This window comes from Aythya ferina (assembly GCF_964211825.1).
Source record: "Aythya ferina genome assembly, chromosome: 4".
Lineage (NCBI taxonomy): Eukaryota > Metazoa > Chordata > Aves > Anseriformes > Anatidae > Aythya > Aythya ferina.
Window position 1 is genome coordinate 46,978,663 of NC_140300.1, and position 26,156 is coordinate 47,004,818.

Sequence of the window (26,156 nt, forward strand, 5' to 3'; positions counted from 1 at the left end):
CTTCCTGGCAGGAATATGTCACAAAGAATAAAATGGCAGCAAACTTCTATAGACTGCTTGCAGGCACTGGGCCTGCTTATCTATATGGAAAAATACATATATCGAAATGCTTTCTTTCACAGTCAGGGAGTGTGGCAACAGAAATAATAACTTCATGACATGAGAATTTTGCCATAGGCCTCAGTGAGAACAGGGTTTAAAATAGGTTCACAAGTACAGAACAGTTAAATAGCATTCTGTAATAAATAACTGATCCACTTGCTATAATTGGATCGTTTTTTCTCCTAGAAGACCTCTTTCCCAGTCTATAGAATTCCAGCAATGGATTAGTGAACTGGCAAAATCCCCTTCTGAAAAATGTTGAAGCAAAATCAAAAGATTGTCCTTACAAGGCTCTATCCTGATCCCTTCCAATGGTTTAAGTAAAGTTTCACTCAGTAAGAACAATTTGGGCACACACACAGCTTCATTTCTGAGGAGTCCTAACAACATATGATAGGTGAAATGAATAACAGTGAAATCTTAAATAACTAATTTCATAAATCACGTTCTTAGAAGCTTGTTATTCCTGAATCTTTATCAGTCATATTGTTTGTTTTTTTCCTGTGCATTGCTAGGCTTATCAACATTGCAAGCTGTGCTGGATTCTGCAGCTGAAAAGAAATGGCAAGTGACTGCTATCAACGTAGGAAATATTAACAATGACAGAAAAGATGAAACTTACCGTTCACTATTTCAAGATCTAGAGGTAAAAAAGGAAAGGCGAGTGATTTTGGACTGTGAGCGTGATAAAGTCAACGACATTGTTGATCAGGTTTGCTATTCTCATTTTTTCAGCAATGACAATTAGATATATTCTATAAGCAAGACCAACGTAAGCATCATTTCAGTTGATCCTATGTTTTTGGTAGTTATGCATCATTTGGGAAGTGACAGATTTGAGGACTGCATACACATTGGACAGAAAGAGAACATACAAATCCTATAATCTCTCACTCTACTCAAAGGCAGGATAATTCTATCTGGATCATCCCATATGGTTCACTATCCTGATAATTAAAAAAAAAAATAATAAGAATAATAAAATCTCTTTAAGGTTACTTTACAGTCTGTCTAGGTAGTATACATATATGTAGTTTGTATGCTATTATATATGGTGCATTACAAATATAGCTATACAATGACTAAGGCTTAGTACGCCTTACACTAGACAATGATTTCTGTTTCTAATGTTTTTTTCCAAAAAAAAAACCTTATACATCTTAGAAGGCTGTTTCAACAGCTTCTCTTTTTTCATGTAATTTTCTTCATTGTTCATGTTCCTAAGCTCTTTGTTATTGTACTGTCCTTGGGTCTGTCTTCAGTTTGCCTCTATCTTAAAATGTCTTAACCAAAATTGGATGCTGTCTTCCATAACTAAGACCTAAGAACATTAAACAGAACAGAAAAATGTCTTCTTTGCATCCCCACATAGGTTGTTTGTCAAAATTGTGTGTTTTTTATTGTTTTGTTTTTGTTTTTCTTTTTATAACAGCATCACAGCATTTGGATTCAAAATTTTGCGTTACCTCCATATCCACCTCTACAGTAGTGGCTAGGCAGGTCCTTTTCCATGCTGTCTCTTTATCTTGCTTCCTCTTTATTAATACAGAGCACATTGGAATATTATAAGGGTAGTTTGTTTAAGCTTGACCTTTTACACCATCTGTAGGGATATATTAGCTAAATGTAGATGTATTTAGGTGGATATTAGTTAGAAGCTTTTTTGAGGGGGTTGTTATTTTGGTCTTTGCTATGAGGGTAATATGAGTAATTGAGGCTCAGGCAATGAGCATTGTATTTCAGCATTCAAATGGAGTTCACTGTATTTTTCTCTGTTACAGTTTGTGGATATGAATTCAAAATGATTGTCTAATTTTCAGGATCAGTTTAAATTTGATCCTGTTCTTCACAGCATTTGCAACTTCCCTCTGTTAGCATCTGCAGATTTTTTTTTAAACAATCATATTTTCAGACTTCTCATTAATAAATATCGTGATTAAAAAAATACTGATTAATTCCATGTAATTAGTAAGTATACTGAACGGAGCTGTGCTTGACAGAAATACTGCTTACAGCTTTTCAAACGGTTGTTTGCTTACCTTATGGTGACTTATGTACAAATTCCCTTAAGAGCTTGTAATGATGTCACACAGGATGAAAGCCTTATTAAACTCAAGATGCGTTGTACCTGCTGCTTCCTCGTTATCCATTAGGATGGCTATCATATCAGAGAATGGAAGAAAAAAAAAAGCCTTGACATACTTTGATTTTGACAAGACTGTACTGGCTGTTTATCGTCTTATTATCCTCTAGGTTCTTTTAAAATTAAATACTTAATATTCATTATAATATCTTTCCTGATATGAAGGCTTGGCTGAGTAATTTTTTTTCAGTTTCTCCTTTTGCCGCTCTGAGGACAAGAACCCTTTGGTTTAGTTACCATTCAGTTTTACTCTCCTTTTTTGTTTAGTAATAACCTGTGATATTCTTTGGCTGCTGCTTCTTTTGATTTCATCTCTAGGATATTTTTCTTGCTCTTATTGTGCATTAATAGATGTGAATCTTTTCTTTTTTTTTCTGAAACTTAGATTTTATCATTTTATCCCCTGTGCCACATCTAAAGCATGTGGATGGATAAACTGTTTCTGCTTATCTGCTTTCTAAGTCACGTAAGAGTGTTAGATACTTGTGGATCAGCCACACTGGTAATTTAACATAATTCCAGTTATTTGTTCTCATGAAAATAATTTTCTGCTATGTTCTGGAATATAGTCTCTTGAACTACTAAGTGCATTCTCTGATGCATTTAGCATTGAGATTCTCTTTGCAAGACCTGTCAGCCCCTGGAGTTTTGGTCTGGTCTTAGAGTACTTTATTCTTAAACTGCTGATCCTTTGACTTCCCTTCCTTACATAATACGGTGAATCTGTTTTAATTTTCCTCTAGTCTAAAATAAAATCTAAAAACTCATTCTCCATTAACTTTCTCTATCTCGTCATCACCTAAAGTGAAGCATTATTCCAAATAAAGATTTTTGTCAGTATCTGAGTTTTTTTGTCCTCTGAGTATCTTTGTGTGTCCTTCTCATTTGTTTCTCTAACTGCAAAAGAGGTTCTTCAGGTCCTACTTTGCTACAAGATTTATTCTGAACTGGAGCTTTAGTATCAGTATCTCTCTTCCTTTTCTCTGTTTTTTTACTGAGAAGTGCGGCAGGCTTTCAGTTGACTGGACTTTCCTTGAATATTGGAGTAGGATATATTGATATATTGAACAGTAGATTCTTTGCTTTCTTCCATGTGTATTCTTGAACAAGCATGTAGTAGTGTTTTGGTTTACCCCAGTAACTTTCTAAGCTGTGGTGGCAACTTCAAGCTCTCCCCATAATGCTCTGTAGTTCTTGAATTATCGTATTGACACAATATGTTTTTTCAATGTTGCTTCATCATTTTTGTTTTTCTCCAGTGCTATAGTTTCTCCTCCAGATTTTAGCCACTTAATGAAAGTTAATATTGAAAAATACTTTCAGTTCACCAGCTCCCTGAGACTAGTTCAATTTATAAATTCCTGTTCTCTGAATTGCTATTGTTGGTCAAAAGATGGAAGAAACCTCTAGAGTCCTGTTAGCTCCCATATCCTTTCTCTGGAGAAATGTTTTGCTTCAAAATGCAAACTTCCCCATGAAGACATAATCCGCAGTAAGACTATATGGGGAAAGAATCCATGCTACTTGCCTGCCAGCAGAGACTTCTGGGAAACTACCAGCTGGCTTTGAGAGAGATTATAGGGAAGCCTTAAGGCAACAAAAAACAGTTTGAACTCCAGAAGACTTCTTCATAATGCAGATATTTTCATTAATGTCAGTGGGATTTTAAATGTTTTTGTTTGTTTGTTTTTTAGCCCCAGGAGTGTTATAATTCTGCTACAAAGAGAGCAAAATCTAAGCAGCTAAGCGGCAATGTCTGAGATACAGTGCTTCTAGTACCTCTACTGTGTAATACTTGCTCCCTCCTGTCCAGATCATGCCTTTTAATATACAGCACAGTAATTGGCATTCAGCTCCTCCTCTTACAGGTTTTGGGGCTTGGACTTCAACATGACTGATTTCTACCAGCAGAAAGTGTATTCAGTAGTGCATTAAGTAAAATAAAAAAAGTAAAGCACTGGACAAACTTAGTTATGAGCTTCAGATGCAATACTAACTTCTACATCGTATGACATTTAGTAGTTTTTGAGTCTGTCCATGTATCAGCTGAACATGGAATTTACATTATGGGGGTATTTCTTCTTTTTTACAGGTTATCACAATCGGTAAGCATGTTAAAGGATACCATTATATCATTGCAAATCTGGTAAGCAAATTTTTTAATATGTTTTACTATGACCGTAATACTCATTTTACTGCTTCTGGAAGAACATCATCTAGTATTTTGTTTTAAATGGGTTTTAGAAAATAAAGAAAAGCTAAATGTGATTATCCTTGCTAAATTAATGCATGTGTTCAGATGGTGTTTTATTGACTCAGTCTTTTCAGTGCTTAAATGCTTCCTATTATATGCCCATCAATGGGAGTGAAGACTGTTCAGTACCTCCAGTAGAGGTTCATCCATTTTCCTGCTTACTTTAGAAAAGTCAGGGGAGGTAGGAAAATTGGAAAAAACAGCTTTCCAGATTGTAGGCTGATCCATTCATTCAGATAACTGATGTTTCTTCTTTCACCTCTGAAGTATTTAAAAATTACAGCACTCAGTTCTGATACTGCTGGACTAGTAAGTCTCAGCTTCACATATCCTCATTTCTCACATTGGCTTGGCAATCAGTTTGATTTAATATTTCTCTGAACACAGGTAATCAGACAGTATAACTAATGCTGTTCCTAAGGGGGAAGGTTCAGGAAACTCACTAAATTGTCAAGGTTATTTTTTGAAGTTGTCCAAAGATGAACGGCCATTTTACTGACATTAAAGTCAACAATACTTATTTACTGCAGCCAAGGAATCTAATCCATTTTTTGCCAACGGATAAAGCAAATTTGGTAGGCTTGAATGTCAGTTATCCTACTCTAAAAAAGAACTTTGAGGGTTGTATGGTGGGAGTGCCTTGTAATCATTTTTTTCATCTCTTTATTTTTGGACTATGATAGGGTTTGACTGATAAAAATTTCAGCAGAGCCCTTGGAGTGCTCTAATTTACACTTTGTCTTCCATAGTCCTTTTAAAAGAGGTATCATGCTTCACATATAATCTCCATCTCCTACCAACCTTTGAACAAAACACTTCTCCCTTCCAGATAAGGCTGGAATCATGAATGTTGCTAGACAGCAGTTAGGAAGCTTTATACTCTGGAAGCCTCTTTAAAACCAGAACAATAGGGATTCATTTGTATATTTATTAAATGAATCTTAGGTCAGAAAAGCTAAGGTAGTGCATGTTCACTAAACAAGCATAAAAGTCTTACAGAATTTGAAAAATTCCCTGTTAGATATTTGTATTTTTTGCATATGTTGTACAACTATTTTAGGCCTTAAAGGAAATAAATATTTTAGAAAAATTGCCTAGTGTATTTCATTATGTTGACTGGTTGTTATTGTAGCCATTGCTTTGTTTGTAACTTTAAGCCCATAAGATCTTAAACTTGCTGAATCACGTATTTTAAAGCCTAGTATTATATTTGCTTATACAGGTTTGTGCAGTTTAAATGCAAGTATTGCAGATCTTTTGTATAATATCATGTAAATATATATGGTAATGATTTTTAAAATGTTTACTTTCTGTCAGAAGTACCTAGTACTTGATCATTGTCTTGCTGAATCCATCTTTTTTCTTCCTTCCTGTGAGGTTGTTCTCTTCCAGACTGATCAGTCAGTCAAGAAATTGATCTATATTAAGAATAAAACATCCTGATAAATGGAGAAGGGTCAAATGAATGCTCATGTGCAAACTTTAAGCTCACAATAAGTTCAATGACCCTTTAGAAGTGTCTATATTATCAAGCATCAACATATCATTGATGAGCATTGCTAAGATGAAGTATACCTAGTATAGCAATTGTAGCAATGTTTGATAATGTGGTCTGAGGTTACTACTTTTGTGTTCACTCAGAAGGTTCATTTAAACTGAAGTGTCTAAAATCAGTGCTTCTTGTAAATTCATTTGTATGGTTATTTGGGACACATTAAAACATGAAACATGAAAAATCAAAATGTATGTAGTGCTGGTCAACAGCAACAAAGGCGAGCACACATGAGAAATAATCTATTCAGAATGCAGGTTCAAATCATTCATTGCTGACTTAAAAATCCAATCTTAATCTTATTGGTTTCATAAGGAGTGAACAAGATCTGTCTTTTCACTTTGGCAAAGCTCTTTAATTTGATGTGTACTTGTGTTTCATGCTTTTATTCCTAGCAGAGTCTTTCCAGTCCACAAATATATAATTTAGATACAGATACATTTGTAGATATATGGAAATAACTCGGAGTGAATCAAGACAACTGAAGATTCAGAATGGTGCTGATCTGAATGGAATGGCTGAGAAAGTGTTCAGTAACACCACACAACTTATGTGATGAGTTTATCTGATATTTACAGTTTATCTGATATTTACATTGGTAGACAGAATTAAGTATCCCTCATTTAATTTGCAAAAATGAACTGTTTTAGTCTAACCTGCTTTCATTTTATTAAAAAACAAAACAACAAAAAACAAACAAACAACAAAACAAAACTGAGATTTAAAAACTGTTTCCTTCTTCCAAAATTCATGAAAAGGTTGTGAGATCAAGAACTAGGGAGGGGGAGACAGGGAAGATGGTAAGTCTTGCCAAATGCTTCAGTGTTCCTGATGAAAAAATAAAACAACTGTGCCCTTAACTGGTACAAGACTAAGCCATGGATAAGCTTACTCTATCTGTTACTGCCCTTCTAATCCATACAGTCGCATTGGAATTAACAGTGTTTTTTTAAGGAAAGTAATTGTGGCAAAGATAGATCCATTCAGCACTTGTTCTATATCTAGTGAGCAGCAAGAACCATTGTTGGTTGATTTAATCCTGGCAGCCCAGGATTGTAAACTTGGATCCTGTTTGAAGAAAATATTTGACTTACGCTTTTGCAGTAGAAGTCATATGGTAACTTTTCATATGTGTATGCTATTGAGACCTGCCAGAACTGTTGGAGTAACAGACATGTTTTCTGTGCTCAGGGATTTACTGATGGAGATTTATCCAAAATTCAGTTTGGAGGAGCTAATGTCTCAGGATTTCAGATAGTTGACTATGATGATCCTTTGGTGTCAAAATTTATACAGCGTTGGTCAACACTAGAGGAAAAAGAATATCCCGGTGCACACACTAGTACAATTAAGGTATGTTTTGTATTTGTTTTAACGATGATAGTTGTTCTGGAAGTAAGGGGATTGGAATAGAAAGACCAGAAATGGAGAAAGCCCTATAAAATCAATTGTGCCAACACAATTTTATATTTCTCTCGGGTACTTTAATATTTTCTATCATAGTGCTGGTTCGACAAAGATACTGAACTGTCAAAAAAATGTTGAAGTTAACTTGAATTTTTCTTTTATCACTGTAAATCTCTGCCTGACAGCTTGTTAGAAAATTGTTTTGATGTGATGATATATTAAGTAGCTACTGACTTCTTTGTTTTTTCTCTTTCTTGTTTTGAAATGTTTTAGAAGCACATATATATAATCATATGTGTGCTTTCAGGGAGCACAGATCTAGAACTTTCTGGTAATCGTTACCTCCCAACAAGATGGTAAGACAGCTCCTTTGAGACAGATGCCTAAATCCTTCAAAGAATTTTACAATTAAAAACTTTTAAAATTAGACTGGTACAGAACTATTGTCTGATTTCAGTCAGGTGATACAAGCTGTGGCATTGGGCAAGAATATAAACTCAGCTTTCCTTCTGGATACAACTGTGGTAATGGTATCTTCTTATTTTATGTAGCAGTTATGCAGATCAATTATTGCTTGCAAGATGTTAAAAAGAATAATGCGATTTCAATACTAAATAATTTTTCTTTTAAGTACTACAATCAGAAATTCTACTAAAATGAGCAAAGAGTTTAAATGACTGAACAGTATTACAAAAAAGATAAATGGCAAATGATACAGGAACAACTTTTTTATGCTCTAGTTTGAATATGAAGTATATTATTGAGTTGTAATAAGATGGATAAGAAGCTTCAGCAAGAAATGGAAGGACCATTCTGAAAATTCCTGGAACAGAGATCCTTTAAAGTACCAACCTTAATGTAAATTTAAAAAAAAAAAAAAAAAAAAAGTCCAAGTTTTTTTTTTTTTATGAGGCCAAATTTTTGAGGATCTAGTTAAAGCTATGATTTTCCTGTAGTTATTTTTTGTATTTAAAAATGTTTGACAGAACAAGTGAATTTTTTATTTGAAGTTTGACAAAAGCGAGAGCCTATGTCATACAAGCTACATATGGACTATTTACATTCTGATTCTCAAGTTTGCTAATATTGCAAAATCTTAAGTCTGGAAATAATCACCATAAATGGCATAAGTAAAGACAAAAAGTATAACTGAAAACAGAACACAGTTTTCCTAGTTCATGGAAAAGAAATTAGTGGGACACATAATTTGGTATGGTAGTTGTCTAACACACACAAAATTATGTGTGATAAGATAAAGATAAAATAGTTGTAATGGTTTGTTTATAACATTAAAATCTGTAACTTTATCACAGTTTCTCTCTTCCATATTACGTTCTTTCACAATAATATATTTTGAAAGAATTTCTATTATAGAAATTGAAAGTGGTGAAGGGGAGTATTTGGAATATCTTACGTTTTGGGGTTTATTTTGTTATGGATAGAAAAACTAAATGAACAATATATTTTCATTGATTATGTGATTTAAAACCATTTTAAAATTCAATTTAAAAGCCCGATCTGATTTTGTCTTCCTTTATATAGTGTCTGCACAAAGAATATATGGGATCACACTAATATTCAGAGAAGTTTTATACTAAACTATCTGATAATTTACAACTGCTAGAGGTACTGACTGGGGGAAGTGGATGTATATCACTATATTTGGACAATTTGATTGTATTGGTTACTGTATTCCTTAGCATAGCATTCTATCTTCTTCCCTTATTCATGTTACTTGTCAGTTTTCATGTCATGTACAGCAGAGAGATGTCACATTTTACTCCCATCCTTGAGGGAGCTAGAGGCAGAGAAGAATCATGGAAACCATAGAAATAGGCAAAAAAAAGGCCCTTGAGCAGTCATCCAGTCCGTCCCCCTTGCCTGAAGATGGAATACCTGTGCCATAGTGATTTCACAGCTTTCCCAGGCAGTCAGTTTTACTGCTTAAACAGCCTTTTTGCTCTACCCTAAATCAGCCTTTGTCTCCTAATTCCTTACTGCTTTGTCTGCTTCAGTGGATATGAGGAAGTTCTTTTTAGCTGTACTTCTATATTTGAAGATGGCTGCCATATTTGTCCTTGCTTTCCTTCTGGCTAAACTAAACTTTGAATTTTCTACCCTCAGATCCTGTTGATCATTTTTCTCTGGAACCTTTCTAGTTGATACCTGTCTCCTCTGAAATGCCAGACTGGATTCAGCACTTCATCTGAGTGCTGTGCTGTATAAATAGAAATACTGGCTTTGTGTAGCTCAGATACAGTACTCCTTTCAGTACTCCTTTCTGTGGTACTTTTTTTTTTTTTTTTTTACCGTCATGACACTGTTGAACTACATTTATCTACATTAGATGAACTACATGAGATGCACACTAATATCCAGATCCATTTTTGCATTGCTTTTCTGTACTGTTGCTGATTTAGACAGTCTCATACCATATCTGTGTATGGTACCATATCATTCTTGTAAAATAAAGGATTTTACACCTCTTTGTGTATTCTTTGCGTTGAATTGCATTCCCTACCTGTCCTTCTTGAATAAGCCATTCATTTGCATATTTGCATGCTAGTCGTTTGAATTATCCTGTGCTTTTTGGAATAGTGTATGTAATGGAGTAGTGCCTATTACTGAGGTACGTTAACTCACTGGTCTCATTTGTCTCTTCCATGATCTTACTGAATATCCTTCATCCCCTTTGATTTGAAGGCAGTTATCCAAACTGCCACTGTTCGTAAATGAGCTTATGTCACCAGTTCTCTTGCATTCTGTAATTCTAAAGGTATAACTACACATTCTCTATGAAACGAATAGGAAAGCTGGTAGAATTTTTGTATTACAAATATGTTATTGAAAGGAGGTTACTTGTCCCTAGCAGGTAAACAAAGAATGGTGTCAGTTGGAGAACATCACGTCCAACCCCCCAGCAGTGGGGGCAGTATTATTCCTGCCATTGCATACATCACATTACAAGCAAAAACATTGCAACTGTTACATTATCATTGGATTTACATCATAAAATATAAGTCATTGCAGTATGACCGACATTACAGTCACAAGTACAGTCTTGAAAATGGGGAAAGACACCTCTTCCTTTTTCTTTTTTTTTTTTTTTTTTTTGAAGTGTATTGCAAAGGGATATGCTTTTCAAAGAAGATGATGTTTGTTGAAGATTAATGCCACATATGCCCATAAAAGGATCTGCATCGAATTGCTTTAAAATTATATCTTAATAAAACATTAATTGAAATATATTTCACTTTCAGGACATAGATAAGATGTTACTTGTCACTGCATTGTGCCAGAGTTGATGAAAAACACTGTATTTATAAAAACTGCCTCTATTGTTAAAAAGAAAGAAACTTAAAACTATTGCTTCATTGCCTTTTCTTTCAAAAGGACTTATCTTTCCAGAACAAAGCTGAGACACTCCGTTTACCTCAAATTTAATTTAGAATGTGTCTGTTTTAACTGCAGGTGGTCTCAGTCTCTGCATGCAATTCTTAAACTGCCAATAATGTGGAGGTCTTGAAACACATCACTGAGCAGCCTGGCTCATTTCTTTGCTGCTAGCAAAGCAAAAGTTGTATTCTTTTGCATTATTGTGTATTTACAAATATACTGGGCCTTAGGAGCCTTGATGTGTCAGGCTATTATGTCTAAGGCAAACCTCTTGCTATTGCAAAAGAACACTGAAAGGCAGTGCTCCATTCACATCCAAATACTCCAACTTCCCTTATTAACCCTTTCAACGGGAGCAGCTCTTGGTATAATGTCAGGAAAAGGCTCAGTTCATTACCTTTTGAAGGCTAGTGAGATATGATGAGTAGAAAGCCATCTTACCTTGTGATGAGCTTTCCTAAAAACAAATTGAGGTTTGGTGTTTGCAGGAAGTACCTGAGACAACTTGTGTAAATATACAGAAACTGCATGCAGAAAAGAATTTGGGCACTGCCTGGTTGAAAGCCGAGAGCGTCTCAGACTCATAGAGAATACCACTATCCTGGAAGAAGGTAAAAGCCCAATATTCATTGCAGCCCTTTTCAGTGGCTGAAATACCTTTGTGCTGTTTTTGAAAACATTAAATTCTGAACAACTAGAAGATTGCATTTTGTTTCATAAACCCTCCCCCCACCCATCAATGCTTAGCGATTGAAATATAAAATAATAGGTTGTTTTTACATTTTGATTTTGCTTTTAGTAGATTCACATTTTCAAGCCTTTTTAACAGTCCTCTAGTCTTGTAGAAAATTCTCATGAAATCTATTTGTTTTGTTCCTAAAAATACTGTGATAATAGAATTCAAAGTACATAGGTATACTATCAAGTGGCATGCTGTTTATGATAAAATTGAAAAAGGTGAAAACTGCTGATCTTAAACTGGTCAGTCACGAAGAATGGGTAGGGAATACTTCAGAGCTTCTGGTTTAACTCTGTTGGTGCTGGTATACCTCAAGAAAGGAATACATAGAACATGCAGACAAACTTTTATACAAGTATATTTGTGTAATATACAAATGTATATTTACTCTCATAAAAATATAAAAGTGCTTATTTAGTTTGCATAAATAAATAAAATTTAGATGACTGATAATAACAAAGAAGACAGTGAAATTCAGGAAGCAGTCTAGATATAGACCACCTCTTTATTACTTATGCAATATCATTATTTTGGGGGTATTATTTTCATGATTGCAACATGCTAGAACATGTTTTGTTTGTTGTTTTTTTTTTTTTTAATAAGAGTTAAAGACAGACATTTTAATAAGAGTTATAATTGATACTCTGTTGCATCAATTATAGTTTCAATAGAAAAATATGATTGATTATGCCTCAATTCAAGTAATTCCATGTGAATTATAATAATTTATAATAATAGAAAAAGAGTTAGGTTCAGTATTGTTATTAGGTTCTAATAAAGAGTTGATCTTTTTAAGCGTCTGTATAAAACTGTGCTCGTGCATGTGTGAGGTTTATCTGCCTACATTTTTCTTTCCTTGTGTTCTGTCTACCTGATTGCTGGGCACAAAAATACACATCTATCAGTTGGTGGTTTAACTGTCTAATTTTACTCAAATTTTGAATCCCAATATTCAAAGTATTCTTCTCTACTTGCGAAAATATATATGAAAAATGTGGGTGTAAGAAATTTGAGTGTTAAACTACATGCCTCTTTTTAACAGTTTAAGGCTCCTTTACATAAGTAATCACCCATTCTAGGATAGCTTTTTAAAGAAAACTCGAAGAATGGAAGTCAGTGAAAGCAGAGGGTGGTTTGAGGCAATATCTCCAGCTTTGTCTCAGACATACAAAGGGCCTCTTGATCCAGATCCTTTGATCCCAGATCCTACAAGTAAAAGTGTCTGAACTGTGCCAAAGCAAAATTTTTGCAGGACTTCAGAGGAGAACTACTCTGCCAGCTCCTGATATATCTGTGCAGCACTTTCTTTGAGTTTGAATCCACCTATCCTTAATAATTATCAGCGATTAAGGGTATTCAGCCAACAGAGCTCAGTGGATTCTTCCTGCCTCTGTTTTCCTAGGATCTCTTTCTCTTTTTTTTTTTTCATCCAGCATCTCACCTGCATATGATTGATCCAAACACATGGAGGCTGCTATTCCTTCATGCTGCAGAGCTCAGAAAGTACAGGTGTACTCTGGCATCACCAAGATCAGTGTTGTTTCTGGTGGGAGAGCTTGGTGGAGAACTGGGGACAAGAGGATTCACAGAGCTGAAGGTAGCAGTAGGAGGAAAGTGATTATTCAGACGAGGGCTGTAGGTGGAAGGTGCAGAAAGGTGGTGGCAGCTGTGAGATGGCAGAATGCTGCTCAGGCCTAGGGGATAAGAGAGGAGGAGAGACTGAGGGTTGCCGATGTGAACAAGGAGAGGAGATGTGCAGGCTAACTGCTGGGGCCCAGCTCGTGTTAAGGACCAGACAACACGGGTAGCAGACTATATTGCTAGCCAGCGTCTAGGGGCAGCAGAATAGAAAAGTGTTTATTATTCTCTGGCAATGACTGCACTACTTCTTGGTTAAATCAGTGACCTACTAAAGCTGGTTTATTTAAATTCCGTTAGTCTTTGTCTTGGAATTACTTTGGAGCAAAAAGGAGAAAGGTGTTTTCCGTAGACGCAATAGGTAAACACATAGGCTGTTTGCTGGATAGGGTAGATGAGAACTGATCGTGAAAATAGGAGGGCTTTGGATTCCTACCATTCACATGGTATGATGAAATAATTGATACCAAACGTTTGATCTAATCTCTAACAAAAAAATATAGTTTTGTCTGCCAATTCAGTTAATTGCAACAACCATGAGTTTTTTTCTAGAAAATGATACAAAATACACTTTCATAATCATGACAATAATTTTCTCTTGGTTAAAAGCTCAATTCAACAAGGACATTTGCCGCAGATAATGCTCAAATGACCATTTTTATCAAAAAAAAAAAGTCTATATTTCAGTTAATACTTTAGTAAAATAGCATTTTACATTTTAAAATGTATACCTTCCTTACGTCACATATACTTTAATGATTTATCACTTTCATGTTAATTTTTGAAGTGGGAGTGACTCTTGTGATAGAACATAGAAAATGAAAGTTTCCAGTCTGTTTTGGGAGTAAAGCAGTTAAAAGAAAATAAACAAACAAACAAAATCACTAGGGTTGATAAGCCACTTTCACTTTGAGAACCTCAAAAAAGAGGTCATCATTCTAAAAGGCAGAGTGGAAAGCAGACAAAATGTACTAGGCTAGTTTTTGTTTCTTAACTCTTAAGAAGCTTATTTTGTGGACTAAAAAGGTGATTCTGTGTTCTATTGCTTCTAGACTTAATGATATGTTTAAGTGTCAACAGACAAAAGAAGCATTTTAAAGGCAGTTCTGAACACACCTATTCATTTTTAGAAAGATGGCATAGTTTCATTGTTGATCTTATTTAAGATTACGTACACGTGCATATTGTTCTGGTTTGCTATCATGTGCAACAACCAGTTTTAATTTTCCCATTTTTTATATTTACACTTAAATATTCATAATAGCCCTTTCAAATCAGTTTCTTACAGCACAGTTTTTCAGGGGAGATTGTGGCCTTCCTATTTGTACATTCTCATCCTCTGCTTTAAATGCTCATATATTGTGTATTTTCAATATTATAACCCATATGGGTTATACATCAGTGTTTGCTATTGAATCCTGCTGATTTTTAACACTGTGAAGAATAACATACTTTTCTCTAGCTTAGTCTTGAAGAAAAAAAGGTTTTATGGATTGGTATGGATATGATTAAAAAGGTATACATTTTTTATGGTTTACAGTAAATTAAAGGTGATCATTATCATCAAAAGAGCATTCATCTTTTGAAAATGTATTCTTTTTAAGGTTAGAGGTAAGATTACACAAATAAATAAGATTTTACAATTACTGTGTCAGTATGGCTAGTTTCCACAGTAAAGTGCCATGGATTAGAAAACACATTTTTAATAAATAAAATGCTGCAGTTTCAAATCCAAGTACAATGCTTCGGGTTGAAATCCAAATAATTGTTTTTACTATTTCTGCCAGGCACCATGGATTCAAATCTAAGTAATTGTGGTTTTTTTTTGTTTACTTTTTCACCAAGTTTCATGTGTTTTTTGGTGATATGAAGTTCACCAGGACTGATCATTAGGTTTGAGAATTAGGAAGGTTTAAAAAAAAAAAAAAAAGTAGAAAAATGGATAAGAATAGGGCAAGAATTAATAGACTTAATAAGGAACTTAGTAAAAGAAGTGAGTGTAAATGGTAAACTTTTGCATTCCCATGCTCTGTCATGACTGTATGCAAGGTATAACAAGAGACCCCTAAGGACATAGCAGTTTCCCATCGGTTAGTGATTTTTGCATTGTCATTTGTCAGAACACTTTCAAATGTTTTCAAAGATGTGTGTAATACTGTCAATTTTCAATACATTCCCCAGATAGCCTACTAGTTAAAGAACCTTAAGAAATAGTTGCACAAGCTGCATTTGACTACACAAAGTCAACATGAAGTAGTTCCCAAGTTACTTTACTAATTCTTGACAAGTTACTGTTTATGTTACATGTGTAGTTTTTATATATAATATATGAAAATGTAAGATTGCTTCTAGATCTGTATCCAAGTTTTCAGCAGTTCTGAAATAAAAGACTTAGAGATTTTTTGGTGTATTTTTATGAAATTTTAAACCAAAAATGACCTTTGACAAAAAAGCACTATGAAAAGGCAATTTATGTTTTGTTGAGTGGCATATACCAACACTCCTGTAGAGTAATACTTTGTTGTGGAAAAATATGCAGTTACAGATGAAAGCATAATCATAAAAACAAAACAAATAAATATTAAAACAAGGCACCATTTGTTGTCACAATTTACTGTGTTCAATTTAACCTCTATAGCTTAGTGAAGTATTGCAAACAAGGTGACAAAATGCTTAGTGAACCGTTAAGAAAAAAAAAAATTAAATGGTAATACAGAGCAGTAACCTAACTATTTATATACCTGCAAGCTACAGGGATGCACAGTTTAAGTCTTTGTATATACGTTGTTTTTGTTCTACATTTGTTTATATTTAAGTATATTTTAATTGCCTAAATATAAGAAAAAATGCTGAACATCTTATACACATTGATTCTATCCATTTACTTTTGCAGCAAAGAACACTTCCTTTATTACCTCTCTTTGAATATTCCCTTCATCCAAGGAAAATACTCAATCTGCTTTTCTATGTTGTTTCTCTTAACTTCTGTGAAGTAGGGTGTCTCTTCTGCTTTTCCAATAGCATGCCCCCCATACATGGTGACCAACCCTCTGCTGTACCTGTTTCAGTCTTAATTCAGCCTTCTTGAACACTTTCAGCTGCATACACTCCTCTAGCTGAGATCTCCCTCAGTAGCACTGCTGTCTTTGACTCAGCTAGTCTATGCCCAAAACCCTATCACTTGTTTGTCTTTCTTACTGTTCTGTTACATTTCGACTGAATGGGTAGTTCAAAGTCCCCTTGAGTGGTTTTCATTTGTTTTAGTGTGTGTGCCGTATAGACATCTGTATCTAAGCTGATTGCCCTGGACTCTTCTAATAGTCACATAAGTCACTGGAGACTAAATTAACGGAATCTAAGGCAAGAGTCATTTATGTAAAGAAGGTGTCTAACACATCAGGTGAATCACTCCCTGAAAATTCTCATTTCTTCTTTATGTTTAAAAAAAAAAAAAAAAAAAAAGCAAACAAGGATAAATTTAGACATTGCTGACATTGCTGGCATCCAATTACAGAGAAAATGAATTCCACTTTTTGTAATGCAAAATTCTTCCTTACTGTTTTTTTGTTTGTTTCTTTTACATTTTTGCCTTCACGTTTTCATTTATTTTTTTTTCCTGCTCAAGTATATCTTTTTTTTTTATTATTATTATTGTTACAATTTAAATCTCTGAGATTATCTTCCAGCTTTACATCTTCAGCAAGTGGACAGGCATTGGGTTAAACTCAGGACTAATAGACTAACATTATGTGACTGAATCTTTTTATAATATTTTAGAGCTTCAAAATATACACATAAAAAGAAATCTTGTGCTTCTGGAGATATTATCTGGTGTTTCATCTTTAGAAGATTCAATTACTGACAGTATCTTTTAAAAAGGATACTGGGACTTTAAGGATTATTGGTATTTTGTGAATGACTGGGCAGCAGTTAAAAGTAAGAAAAGTCAGCTTCTTGCCAGTTTTTCTTGGACAGCACATGATTAATATTTCCTATTCAGTCTTGGATGACGTTGTTTTATCTTTACTTTTGAGATTAATCTTCGGCAACTGCAACAGATAAATTTCATTACGTTCCATGGTACGTTTTGAACTTAGGTTGAATAAAATAGCATATGGTCTTTGTGTTTTTTTCATCTTGGCAACTGGGGCATTTCACTTCATGGTTAGTGAGAAAGAGGATTCTTTTTATAGGACATGCATGCAGTCCATGTTTCATAGCAAATAACATAAAATCCTTAGGCACTTCAGAGTATTATACTATAGTTTATAGTATCAGTTTATTATAGTTCTAGAATTATGAATTAAGTCATATTTTTGCATATTCTTTGCAACATTTTAATAATTCTATTACATTTCTATTTCTATTACAATATTATATTATTAATTAATAATTTGCAACATTTTAATAATTCTATTACAGATAATTCTATAGGAACTATAGAATGGTAATGATAGTGTTTAATCTTAGATTTGCATGTCTTATCATTAAAATTGAAAGTAATTGAAATGAAGTTAGCAGATTTACAGTGCTGTAAAAGTAGTAGTCTGTAAGAGCCCATTACACTTTCAGAGAATAATATTCCAAATAGTGCTCCCATTGATTTCCAAAACACAAATCAGAACTTGAATGAATCTCCTCTATAAAATATAGTGAATCAAGACAAGGCTAATGCATCCTTTAACTTGTGACAACTGTTTTTCTGTACGCAGACACATACACACATCCCTCTGCATGAGCAGGTTATCTGATTGTCATTTCTTGTTTATGGTCATGAGGTCACTTAGTTTCAATTGGTTAATGTTAAAGCTCTCTGCAGTTTACTGAATAGATATAATAGTCCCCATGAAGAGCTGAAAATATATGCAGCTAAAGCAGTAAGAAATGATGCAAAAAATGTTTGCTTTCATGGCATCGTCCACAGCATGAAGGTATAATATGTGGAGAATATATCGAGAGCCCTAGATTAAAGCTGATTTAAATTCAATTAAAGCATGTGGATTTTACATGTGGTGATGTATATACATACAGATGCATATGAATAGGCAAAGCCCTACACAAACTGGATATATGACTGAGTTGTGGATATTCAGGGCACTAATTTTATAACACAGAGATTGTATTCCTGAGATAAAATACTAAAATAAACCAGGGATCAAATGAGACATAACTGAATTAGATAGCACTACAACTTCTCAGTTTCAAGGTCTTATTTCCTCTGCTACTCAATGTATATTTTGGTGGTTTATTGCAGAGCTGTATACAAAGTTTCTCAAAATGTTACAATGCAGTACAACAAATTTTTGTACTACAAATAAACACATTTGAAGTACTGTGGTTAACCAGTCCCCCAAAATGACTCAGTCCTTTATCTTCTCTCTGTTATTCTGTCCTCATCTCCTCATCTATGACCCTACTTAATCACTGCTACTTCAGTAGCAGAAAGTCATGTCAGCTTCAGTCAGACTTTCCCTTCATTTTTCGGTTGTTCTGATCTCTTTAATTATTTCGATACAAGTCACTGTGAGGACTTTCTTGAGAAAATTCACATTAATCATCCAGTAAGCTTGTACATCTGAAAAAAAAAAAAAAAAAAAAAAAAGAGTTCCACCTTTCTTTTTTTACTTTCCAAGGTCTAACAGTTGCATACAAAAATGACCTCAATTCAAAAGACTGCCTTGGTTACAATTACAAGAGCCTTCTGCATGACTTGAGCTAGCTAATTAAAATTCTTATTAAAGTCTGAACCATTGAAGCAAAAAGCCAATATATCATTTCTCACTGCTTTACAGTTTATATATTTTCAGCATCTAATAGCCTTCATAGGGATCATTGCATTCATTCATAAGGCTGTAAGTAGTTATATTCTGGCCCATATTTCCAAAAATGGGTCTTAAATTTGGCGTAATTATAATGTTCTGGACTCATAAAGCCCATCCAACAAAGTCCTCAGTGTGTATGCACATGTGGTTTTTGTTCAGTTAGTTAGTTAAGATGTAAAATTTTCCAGTAAATGAATATAAATGCTTTTGACTGTTGGGTCCCAGCTTGCGATGCATATGATCACTGGATTCTTCTCTGATATCTCAGAAGTTGTAAAATATAAAGCTCCTTATATCAGATAAGGAATGTGGGGGTTTTCCTCTCCTATAGTTCTTTGAGAGGCATCACTTCTTCCTCCAGGCATCTCATCCCCAAACCTTTTTTTTTCAGGTTGTTGCCCAAGGTATTGCATACTAGAAAACAGCTACTCTTGAGTTTCTATATTTAATAGATAAGAACATATATATGCAAATATATATTGTTTGGTTTTGTGGGTATATATGTGGGAGGAGGTGTGGTCTGCAGATCTGTATATAAATGCACCTCCATGAAGGGTATAATCAAAGGAACAATATCTTACTTCTGTAGGCTAACTCAAGTTAAATAGTGGATTTTTTTTTCCCCCCTTCACCTCTGTGGACGTTAGCTGTGTCTGCACACAGAAGTGTTACACAGTTGTAATGAGAAAGGAGTAGAATTCACACCATGAAAACAGCTATAAGTCTTCAGTTTAGACTTACTAGTACTGTCCCCAACCTGAATCAGACCCAACTGATCTGATTTCAAGGAAGTTTTACTTTTGTCTTTATTTTTAATGTATTATTGTGTTTAATGGATTGAGAGGGTTGGAAGATCTGCTGAAACCGAAGCTGCTTGTTAATGAACTATTTTCACTCCTTTTCAGTATACATCTGCTCTGACCTATGATGCTGTTCAAGTGATGACAGAAGCTTTCCGTAATTTGCGTAAACAGAGGATTGAGATCTCCAGAAGAGGAAATGCTGGAGATTGTCTTGCAAATCCAGCTGTACCCTGGGGTCATGGTGTAGAAATAGAAAGGGCATTGAAACAGGTAGCTTCTCTAGAATGAATGCTGGGATGAGTGTGTGTGTGAAATCTTCTATAAATGCTTGAAAGGAACCTTCTAGTCTCCTAACCTGCCTTGATCTTGCTGGGAATAATGTGGAACTTAACTCCTCAGGAACATGTCCCTTTACTAAGATACGTTGGGTATGGAAAAGGGTCTAAACTGAATGTTTCTGAAAAATAAGAAATTATTTATGAAAACAAAATACATTTTCTAAAAAGGAACAAAATTAATTCTGTTACCACTTTCATCTTCATCTATATAGGTTCAGGTGGAAGGTCTAACAGGGAATATAAAGTTTGATCAGAATGGAAAAAGAATCAATTTTACGATAAACGTCATGGAACTCAAAAGTACTGGTCCTCGGAAGGTAATTTGAGTTGTCTTACAGTGTCTATACTGGTTTTATCATGCTAAGCAATGGCAGAGGTAGGTAATGAAACACTGTGGATGAGTTAAAGCATGACTTGTCATAATATTTATTTAAAGATATATTCTATGTTGGTCTTGCAGAACAAAGTAAAGATATGTATTACTTATATCTAATAAATAGGAGTTTTTAGGTAAGTACTATGTGGGAATATTTTGTTTTCAGTTTTGTGTATTAAACTTTTTGCTTTCTCATCTGAAATGCTGAATGTTAGCCAGTAATTGCTAACAGAAGAGATACACTTCTGAATGACAAATGCAGAATACAGCTTTTCAAATACAGCTTTTCAGTGATGTTTCTTTAAACATGATTATCTTCCTGGTCTAATTCCAAACCTTTCAGGAAAAGCCAGTTTATCATGTCTTCCTAATATGGAGTATTTTATAATCCGTTCAACCCTACAATTGGTGATATTACTACTAAAACTTGTTAATATTTGAATGAAAATGTTATACTTATATTAGACAAATTAATGTGAACAAATGTCATGACTTCATTCTCGTTAATATTTGTTATAATAACTATAAATAGAAATATTTACACTGATAGATCTATAGCTAAAATAGTTCTCTATGGGCATAAATCATGGGCATAGTAGTAATATGTTTTACATTTTCTGTGAAAGTTCATTTTCACTGGTGTCTGTGCATCCTATCCATGTAATCTTTAGATTGGATATTGGAGTGAAGTGGACAAAATGGTTGTGAATCCGCTTGATGGCCCTCTTGGAAATGAATCTTCAGGACTAGAGAATAAGACTATTATTGTCACCACTATTTTGGTAATTAACCTCATACTTTGTCCAAAAACAGTCAGTCCTACAGTGATTTGTTTTTCCTGATTATATTCATTTAAATATAAATAGTCTCTTTATTTTTTGAGATTTTGACATGTTACTCATTATGTTGCATAAATAAAAATTGGAAATTAAGGATATGTGGTTCAGTATGTGGTTTTCTTCTGTAGCAGTCATTGACAAGGAAATGAACATCCTAGAAAGTTAAAATTTTTAGGCTAGAAAATAGGAATGAAATACCTACTTTCAAAGAAGAGCACTTTGTCTAAATGGCAGAGCCATAGTGTTGATTTTTAACTGGTTGCTGTGCTTATTGGAGAATGGATTTTCCAAGCAGAGAAGAGACTGTTTTTCAAACTTCAGAACTATAGTATCCAGAACTGTGGACTGCTAAAGTGTAAGATAAAACATTAAAAGTTATGTTGTAGTTGTTTAGAAAATAACATTATGAACTGCTATATAACAGCATTTTTCTGTTAATTGCAAAGCTTCTTTATTGGTTTGGTTAAGTCACAGAGTAGCATAGGAACATCACTGGATGCAAGAATCAGTTGGGTAACAGTTGAGCAAAGAGTGAGATAGATTCCTTTAATATGTTGTATGAGCCATAAATAGTTTTGCTGATGATAGAACTCCACTGCATATTTGTAGTTAACTGTTTTCATGTGAAATAATTCAATAAAGATATTGAATTATCTTGGAAAGCCTGAAGTGTTTTCCCAGGAATGTATATAGTTGTGAAATAGGAAGAAATTTTGTATTAAGTCAACAACAAAAACAACTAAATGTCTTTGCCTTCTTCCATACAAACTGTAAGAGAGAAAGAAACAGGTTTTGGAAATTATTCTCTCTTCTCTGAATGCATAACTCCTGTTAACATTCATGACCATTATTAACATACTGCTGGGAATCACTATGCCTGTAAGTACTGTTATTTGTATATGACTGCGGACAATGTAGCTTTTAAATGTTTTACAGGACATGTTACATTAATAATTAACAGCTGATATAATCATATGTAGCACGTATGAGTCAGATGCTATCTTGTCTTTTTTATTATATCTAAAAGGAAATTTATTAATCTGTGAAATGTACAACTAATGCATCTGTCTCTTTACAAAGTAGCTAAAGCAAGATATTTCTGTGCAGGAGTCCCCATATGTTATGATGAAGAAAAATCATGAAATGCTTGAAGGAAATGATCGATATGAGGGCTATTGTGTGGACCTAGCTACAGAAATTGCCAAACATTGTGGATTCAAGTATAAGCTCACAATTGTTGGGGATGGCAAGTATGGGGCCAGGGATGCAGACACAAAAATATGGAATGGGATGGTTGGAGAACTTGTTTATGGGGTAAGAACATCTTTTATAATAAAGCCATTTAAATTACTGATGGATGAATATGGGATTTGGGTTAGTTTTCTCTACAGAGTAGTTGAAAAATATGTAATTCCTATGATGGAGAATTAAAAGCTTGTCTTGGTATCAAAAAATGTTAAATGTAAGGCATGGATTTAGATTTTACATGCAAATGAAATTGGAAGGGAAATGAGTGCATATTTCATCCTCCTGGCCAGGCAATGGATTTTACTAACACTTTTAAATGTCATATAAAGGCATGTGTAAATAAGGAAGCTTGGAATATGTCAACCATGTGTATTTCAGTAAGAAGAGTTTCAACTAAAAATTTCTGAAATTCTCCATTGGACATTTTTAATGAAAAGGATGTTGCTACTGTGTCTTCTGTCCTGTTTTGCATTTATGAAATGCAATACAAACTAAACTGTTCTTTGCTCTGATCGTTATATGATCTATTATATTATCTATTATTTGCTTTTTTTTTTTTTTCCTTTACAGAAAGCCGATATTGCAATCGCTCCATTAACTATAACATTGGTGAGAGAAGAGGTGATTGACTTCTCAAAGCCGTTTATGAGTCTGGGGATATCCATAATGATCAAGAAGCCTCAGAAATCCAAGCCAGGAGTGTTTTCGTTTCTTGATCCATTAGCGTATGAAATCTGGATGTGCATTGTTTTTGCCTACATTGGGGTCAGTGTAGTTTTATTCCTGGTCAGCAGATTTAGCCCATACGAATGGCACACTGAGGAATTTGAAGATGGAAGAGAAACGCAAACTAATGAATCAACTAATGAATTTGGGATATTTAATAGTCTCTGGTTTTCCCTGGGTGCCTTTATGCAGCAAGGATGCGATATTTCGCCAAGGTTGGTTACTCGCCCATTTCAACTTTGTGCGTTTTTGGTCTCAGCCAGAGGAGGTTCATGGTGCATATATTTTCACTCGGAAAGAAATCATTGCTATAATTTATTTCTTCCATACTAAAATCACAAAAGTCCTTGAAATAAAGACAGTTCTCTCTGACAAAAGGTAATGTGTTTGATCGATACTGTCTTAATGTCGATCATGTATTTGCCAAGTGAAGTTGTATACACCATGTAGAGACTGTAAAATGCATAAGGTTCAAATCATTCCATGCCGTCTTGGAGGGGTACCGTGTTTTTGCTGCATATTCCCATTTTACAGTTGACATTGCATTTGGTTCACAGCAACTGTAATGGGAAAAAAGGGTAATGTACTAGCCATGAACTACACAGGCATCACTTTACCACTAAAACTCATCATAACATACTAATTAATCCACTGTTTTTTCTATAGGAAAGTCTTGAACTGAAATAGAAGTCACGTGATGACTCTAATTCATTGTGAATAGTTGCAAAATGTTGCTGTTTTTCTATGGCCTAGTTTTATATAAGTCACAAAGGAAGTTGCTAAAATGAATTTGAAGCTCCAGTTTATAAATGCTTAATTCCTCATGGATTTTAACCTACCTTATTAGGGACAACTCTGAAGCACTTAAGTTAATTCCTTTGCAGCTCATTAAATATTCTATTTCCCTTGTGCGCAAATGGTTCTAGCCTTGATTCAGCAAAGTGATAAGTAGGTAGATAAATAACTACTTGCTGCTTGAAGGAACTGTAGTAAGAAGTGAAATAGGGCAACTGAATTTAAGGAAATAAAATCAAAAGACCTTCCTAACTGTACCAAGCAAGTTAACTTTCTTCTCAATGTCCTAAAGTAAGACAGGACATAGTTCAATTTCCAGAGTCTTGTGGCTGTTGCGCAAATAAATCAGATGGAAGGAGCATCTTGTATCCAAGTCTTGTATCCTGAAAGGCAATGACAGATTTTCAAGATGTGCTGCTGCAGACATAGCAGAGCACTTACTGTGTGAGAGAACTTCAGCGATTCTATGTAACTTACACAGTGAAAGATGGCTGTGGTTATGGTGAAAGATGTGATAGCTTTGACACGTAATACATTAAGAACTGTATGCAAGAAATTAGAGGGTGAAGAGAGATCAAATTGTTTCAGGTCATGAGAAGCAGTATTAATTTCAGTCCTTTGGGTTTTTGTATTGATTATATACTTTACAAGTTTAGTTGTCTGCAAAGTCCTCTATTAGCTGCAAAATTATTTTTATTGAGGCAAGGCCATAGTTGAATTACAAATTTTTTTTTTCATTTTACTGACTATTAAAGCATGACAGTTGTTGTGCATTGTTTGATAACATTTAAAAGGTGTTGCAAGGATAATGATAGTAAATGACCATCATAAAAGGTGCATGAAACTGAAATTATTTTGGAGATTCAAGTGGCAGATTTATTGTCAGTGAAGTGTTTACCAACACTTTATTTCATTACAAACACATTTTGAGGAAAGCATTTAGTTTGTATGTTATCTCAGTTTATTATGAAAATATAAAAGGGATGCAAACACCTTAGTTATTTTTGTTCTTGCACCAAAACTCTCCCTAGGGAATCTGAACTCTTTGCAAATGAATTTCAGTAAATGTGGTTAGGAATCTCTTCAAACATTAGCAAAATATTTGTAGTTCTATCATTTCCCTAATAAGGGTGTAAGAATTGTAGAACTACCAAGAAGCTAGGGCTTCCTGACTCTGAAATAGAAGTGATGCTGAGTAAGACAGGACCATCTGGAAACTGGTCTGCAAAAAAAAATCCCAACGTTGCCATTATGGATAGCACAGAGGAGACAATGGTAATATACAGCAAAGTTTTCCTGATATTTTTATATGGGATTGTGCTCTCAGTACTAATACATAATACCTTTCTAAGTGCAAAACATGGTGAACAAATCAAGGTAATTATGCATGAAAAATTTAGTTTAGTATTTAGTTGTCTGATGTATGAGGTACTTATACAAGTGTGGGTTCATGCTAGCGTATAATTGTACAACTTTGTATTTTTTTTCGAAATACACACCAAAAAAGAAATGGTTTATTTAACTGGGACAGACCTTATCAGAAATTTCTGAATACTAAAGGCACCACAAAAAAATTTACTTAAAAATGTTATGTGGGAGCATAATATCTAGATTGCTATTGAGCTTATTCTTGCTTTACAAGGTCAGTAGCAGTTTTGTTTGATTACAGATCATGGGTTTTTGAAGATGATGAATTATCATTTATAGTAGATATCAATACAATAAAAAGTACCATAAAATTAGCAGCTATTAAATGCACAATCATAGATTTTACCTTGCAAATGTATATTTATCATATAATTCAGTCTTTGAATTGTAGAATTTATATTTTCAGTTTACATGCATGTCAAAATGATTTTTTTTTTTTCCAAAGGTGACAGAAAACATTTACAGAACACATTACAATCTAGAAAGCACTTGAAATGTCTTTTCTGTAGTCCTTTTTTAATAACATATGCTGGACCCACATCTAACTTGA

At 34.2% G+C, this 26,156-nt stretch overlaps 1 protein-coding gene across 2 annotated transcripts in view; it reads left to right on the plus strand.

The window, feature by feature from the left end:
• Positions 1–26,156, plus strand: part of GRIA2 (glutamate ionotropic receptor AMPA type subunit 2) — an 89,865-nt gene that overhangs the window by 43,937 nt on the left and 19,772 nt on the right. For both annotated transcript variants that reach the window (XM_084517549.1, XM_084517548.1), the window contains exons 4-11: positions 618–814; positions 4,338–4,391; positions 7,243–7,404; positions 19,959–20,126; positions 20,407–20,511; positions 21,242–21,352; positions 22,517–22,723; positions 23,228–23,598. In XM_084517549.1, coding sequence (XP_084373675.1) covers positions 618–814; positions 4,338–4,391; positions 7,243–7,404; positions 19,959–20,126; positions 20,407–20,511; positions 21,242–21,352; positions 22,517–22,723; positions 23,228–23,598 — 1,375 coding nt within the window. The remainder of the gene's footprint in view (positions 1–617; positions 815–4,337; positions 4,392–7,242; positions 7,405–19,958; positions 20,127–20,406; positions 20,512–21,241; positions 21,353–22,516; positions 22,724–23,227; positions 23,599–26,156) is intronic.